This window comes from Montipora foliosa, chromosome 10 (genome assembly GCF_036669935.1).
Source record: "Montipora foliosa isolate CH-2021 chromosome 10, ASM3666993v2, whole genome shotgun sequence".
NCBI classification, from domain to species: domain Eukaryota; kingdom Metazoa; phylum Cnidaria; class Anthozoa; order Scleractinia; family Acroporidae; genus Montipora; species Montipora foliosa.
In genome coordinates this window covers 26440036-26445035 of record NC_090878.1, presented here as the reverse complement: position 1 = coordinate 26445035, position 5000 = coordinate 26440036, and the positions used below count along the sequence as shown (strand labels likewise).

The following is a 5000-nucleotide window of genomic DNA, read 5'->3' as shown; positions in this document are numbered from 1 at the left end:
ATCGAGCAAGTTGTACATCAGAAACTACTTGGGGTTACAATTGATCAAGAACTAACTTTTAAGGAGCATGTAGATAAACTTTGTAAGAAGCTTAGTAAAAAAATTGGCCTTCTGAAAAAGTTGCGTACTTATTTATCAATTGATGAAAGACGACTTTTCTATAATGCCCTTATTAAGTGGGTCATGATGTATGGCAGACTGGTATAGTTTGGACTTATTGTTCTAATAAGGATCTCAGGAGAGTGTTTCGGTAATTACAGAAACCGCAGCGCGAGCAATATTAGGTGTAGGTACCAGATCAAGAACAGTGGAAAATTTTAGGAAACTAATTTGGATCCCATTCTATGATGAAGTTAAGATAAGTAAGTGCGTGCTAGTTTATAAGGCACTGCACGTGGAATCCCCTACGTATAAATAACTAATCACTCCCTACACGGTAGAGAGACCAGACATGGCCAGCATAATTTAATCTGTCCTAAGTTTCGTAATATTACTGAAGCTGGAAGGTCTTTTCAAGTTAGTAGTGTCAAGTTATGGAACAGTCTGCCAAATGAGCTTAAGAAAAAACACAGCACTTCCTCTTTCAGGAAAGATTTGAGAAATTATTTTATTGATTCTTATAGAGACATTGATTCTTTTAAGGCTTTATTGTAACTATGTTTTATTCTATATATTTTATTTATACTTGTTTTTAATAGTTACTTTGTTAGGCTAGTTCCTATTTTTAATTCTAGGCTTGTATGTATTACTTACTAAACTTTAGCTTCTGAGGGCCACAGGTTTGTCAGCGTAGGCTGTTATGTGTACACCCTCTTAAAGTTGATTATTATTTATATTATTATTATTATGTCTGGCGAACACGCTAACAGGGGCACAATGTGCGACTCTGTACCTTCCAAGCTACAGACAGAGTCAGGAGAACTGAACGAACAAGTTAACGTACGTAACATTCATGATGTAACACCTCAAGTGGATCAGTATCAAAATACACCGTCTAATCAAAAACAGCCGTCAGCAGATAATCAGATAAGACAACTTGTCATATTTGACAGTTTAATTTAGTGAACTGGAATTCTGTAAAGTAGCAGAATCGCATGAACATAAAAAAAAAGAATTTGAAAAGTACTTAACTGTAGTATGGCTACTAATCTGTAAACGTAATTTGTTTTTCTTGGTCATAAGAAAAAAGTCCAGGAAGTCAATAAACACTTGCAATATCAATTTGTGTGTGACGCTTTCCTGGGAAAAATTGGCATCACGCAAATTGGCCAAATTTTAAAAGGAGCTTTCGGGAGGGGCTTTTAACTTGCTAAATGACAAAGTACCTGCAATATGTAACACCTCAAGCATTCACAGTGTATGTAACAACTCAAAATCGGATATTTTTCCGCGACAAACATCCATTATGCAAATTAGGATAGTAGGTAAAGTCCTGAGAAAGCTCAGGCAGGAGGATTTTAACTTGCCAAATGGGAGTTTGCAGATTTGTAAAGACTTGAAGACGCACTAATAAAAAATAGTTTTGATCTGAAAATAAACCGCTGCACTTTAGAAAAAAATCGGCTTTGAAAATTGTTAAAATTCTTCTTACGTACGATAGCTGACGAAGTCGTAATATATGGACCGGCTTCAAAGGAATTTACTTTCATCCAAAATCGTTTATATTGCAGAAATTAGTTGTTTGTGGACTGAAAAACATGTCAAATTCGTACAAATGAATAAAGCCGATGCAAAGTGGGTAAAATTGGTCGTGGAAGTTGATTTAAATTCCAGAGTCACCTGTCCGTAATAGCACCAAAAAATATAGGGGGTGGTCAAATTCAAGCAAATTTATGTTATTTTACTAAGAATACTACCGATTGTTATCTTATCTGATAGAGAAAAAATGCTTAAAATTTGGACAGAATCCGCCGACCTCGATCCGTGGACCTTGCCTGGTTCTTACTGACAATGACACTTAAGGAGGAGAACATACACGGACAGAGTAAGGGGGGTCAGTGTGACAAACAAGAAAGAAAGGAAGAGCAATGCTTCTCCATGTCACAACTCATTTTAAAAACTCGACCCTTCCACAAGTCATTGAAACCTATTTGCAGGCTATTTGCCCGAGTCACAATGCATAAAACTACGGTAGATGGCTCACTACCATTAGCCTACCTCCAATCTCTGGAGGAGAATGGGAAGTTGTCCCAGGGTCTTAAAGGGGTACTATGACGAAAATCGCATCTTTCCTATCTAAGCCATTTTGAAACATAAACAAGTAGTCCGTGTGAGAAGAGAAATACTGTTTACTGTTTTCAAATATCTCTTTTTGTTCCAGAGATATTCGAGTTTTTAAAATATGCAAATTAGCCAAGGGACGACGTCATACACTCAACCAAATTTTGTTCAAATATGATGAAAAGAGATATCTCAGCCAATATGTATCAGAAATTTTTGATTTTTTGCAGTAAGATTCTACTAAATGTTCTCCACAATATGAGCTTAACAGTTCTGTTACCATGGCATCATACTGGGTTCCAGACCTCCCCCATATTAAAAGCTTTTCTGGCCACCTTTGGCGTTCCATTTTGATATTAATTTTGCTAACAGCACTTCATAGGCATGATCCAGCAAGTATATAAAATTAATATGTTAGCTCAAGTTTGTGGCGTTGTTTGACATTTTTCAAGCTGAAAATCACTAACATATTGAAATCAAGTGGGTGGGGACTGGAAAAGAGTGAGTTGCCATGGGAACAGAATTTTTATAGTCGTAGGTGTGTTTCCCGTAGAACTATTACACTACCAAGTTTCAATGGTCTGCACTGCAAATTGGCCAAGGTAGCTCTATTTACATACTCAATATAGTATTGGGTTGAGTGTATGACATCATCAGTCATCTCATTTGCATATTTTTAATACCCATTTTTCAAACTTAAATATCTCCGGAAGTAATGCAGGTATTTGCAAATGGTAAATGGCGTTTTTGTTCTTTCATGGAATTCTATGTGATACACTAAAAAAATTAAGGGGTAAAAATTTGATCATAGTACCACTTTAAGTAATGAACGAGGAACCTTGTTTTATTGTTTTATTTTTCTCTTTCATAATGATTACAAAACTTGTTTCAAAATTTTCTGTTTGTTTATGAATAAATTTGGACATTACAATGTATACTGCAAAGCGATATTTCTAAAAACTAATGTTACCTTTTCTGTTAAATCGATTTCTGAAAACTTGGTTCCAGAATCTTCACCTTCTGCAACAAATCCCACCTAGTGAAAATAAGAAATGTTTGAAAAAACAAACAAACAAAAAGCAAGTGAATTCAATATTTACGTATTTGTTAGTGTAAAATTGTGACCTTAAATAAGCACTGCCATTAAAAGTAGAAATTGTAATTTATATTTCAACAGTATGGTTAATGATCACAGATAAACATGAAACTAAATGAAAACTCAACATACGATCTCGTAAAAGAGTCATTTCATCAGTTGATTAATTTGGAAAACAAATCCTTGACTTACCTGAAAATTCAAATCTAATTTAGCAAACGAAACTCATCAGGTTCTCTACAATTCCCCAGGCAGAAACCCAATTGAAAGCAATTCAACACAAATTACTACTTTTCCACATGCCCTATTCCTAAGTGCACATAGGTCAATCAAAAGTAGACACCAATTAGCTCCCAGAAAAGAAACAAAAAGACAACAATTATTATTTTTTGTGATGTGCATGACATAGCATCACTGTCTTCAATGTATCAGAGTTTGAATTTGATAGACTCACAAGTTTTAATGGGCAGCCCAACCTATGGTGGTTGAGTATTGTATTTGCATGGAGTAGTGCAATGTTCAAATACTGCTCGAATCACTGGCTGGATTTGCTTTTGAAGATTCTGCATTCACCATCACTACGCTGTGCAAGTGACCAACCAACTGGTTGTCTCCTGCCAGTTGCGACTCTTAATATTTCATTTTATTTCTTACGTTTACACATTTAAAGTGGGAGTGCTCAAGAACTGGCTTGGTGCCTTTTCACTGTAAACAATAGATTTCAATTTTTTTCTTTGAACATGCACAACTGTCTGTTTCTACTGCAAAAAGAAGTAAAATTGTACAACGTTGCTGCAGTTGTGGCCCAAAAATGGTGGCTTATGAAAAATGGATAACTTTTGATTTTAAAAGAAATAAATGGAAAATAATATAAAACAAAAGATAAGTATTTATTAGGCATGTATAAAATGCCACTAGTTTAGAGAAGATCAGGCCTACAGCAGGACTGTTATAAAAACGTTTGCCATCTTCAATCGGCAATTTTTCGCATCCATAACAAATAAACCATTTTTGTGAAAAGCTCCAAAAAGGCCCATTTCCTGGACAGATTAATCTGCAAATTCTTTGTGACTGACCACCATATGGTGCAACAAGAAAACAGCCCAAATCCATTAGAATAACTAGCCCATTTTGCTTTTCTAACCATTTGGCAGGCATGGAATAACAGTTTTTTTATATATATAAAAAATTGAAAAAAAGGTTTTGTCTCACTTGACACCTGCCTTGAACTTGGCTCAGAGGTTCAAACTTCATTCCTACCTCAGATTCACTCTCAGCATTAAGCAAGAGAGAATGGGTTACAGATTATCCTGTTTATATTTTAAACAACAAACCCTTGGTGAAAAGTCGACTGGTTCAACTCCTCTGCAGTCAAATGCCACCATTGTCTTAAATTTGTTGCTATCTTCTGCCTGCCAAAAAAAAATTCAAATTGGTTGTAATAAACTGAGGCAGGCTGCCAACTCAATAATTACAATTATAAAAAAATATTATTGATTATAATTATCACTTTCTGAAAGTCTCAAAGTTATTATAGACAGTAAATCAAATCAAAGAAAAAATGTTTGATGAGATGGAAAAACCTGAGTATCCAAAGAAAATCCAACCCACTCATGACGCTGAGTCTTGGAATCAAACCCACAACACATTGGTGGAAGGCGAGTGCTGCTCTCACCACTAAGGA

General features: G+C 35.3%; 1 protein-coding gene and 1 pseudogene across 1 annotated transcript in view; one reads left to right on the top strand and one right to left on the bottom strand.

The window, feature by feature from the left end:
* The window catches only part of LOC137974141 (uncharacterized), a 3517-nt pseudogene extending 3310 nt beyond the window's left edge, over window positions 1-207 (top strand).
* LOC137973629 (UPF0587 protein v1g245604-like) overlaps window positions 1-5000 on the bottom strand; it is a 40273-nt gene that overhangs the window by 10042 nt on the left and 25231 nt on the right. Inside the window, exons 6-7 of the mRNA XM_068820477.1 lie at window positions 4651-4728; window positions 3191-3256 (exon numbers count right to left, since the gene is read on the bottom strand). Coding sequence (XP_068676578.1) covers window positions 3191-3256; window positions 4651-4728 — 144 coding nt within the window. The remainder of the gene's footprint in view (window positions 1-3190; window positions 3257-4650; window positions 4729-5000) is intronic.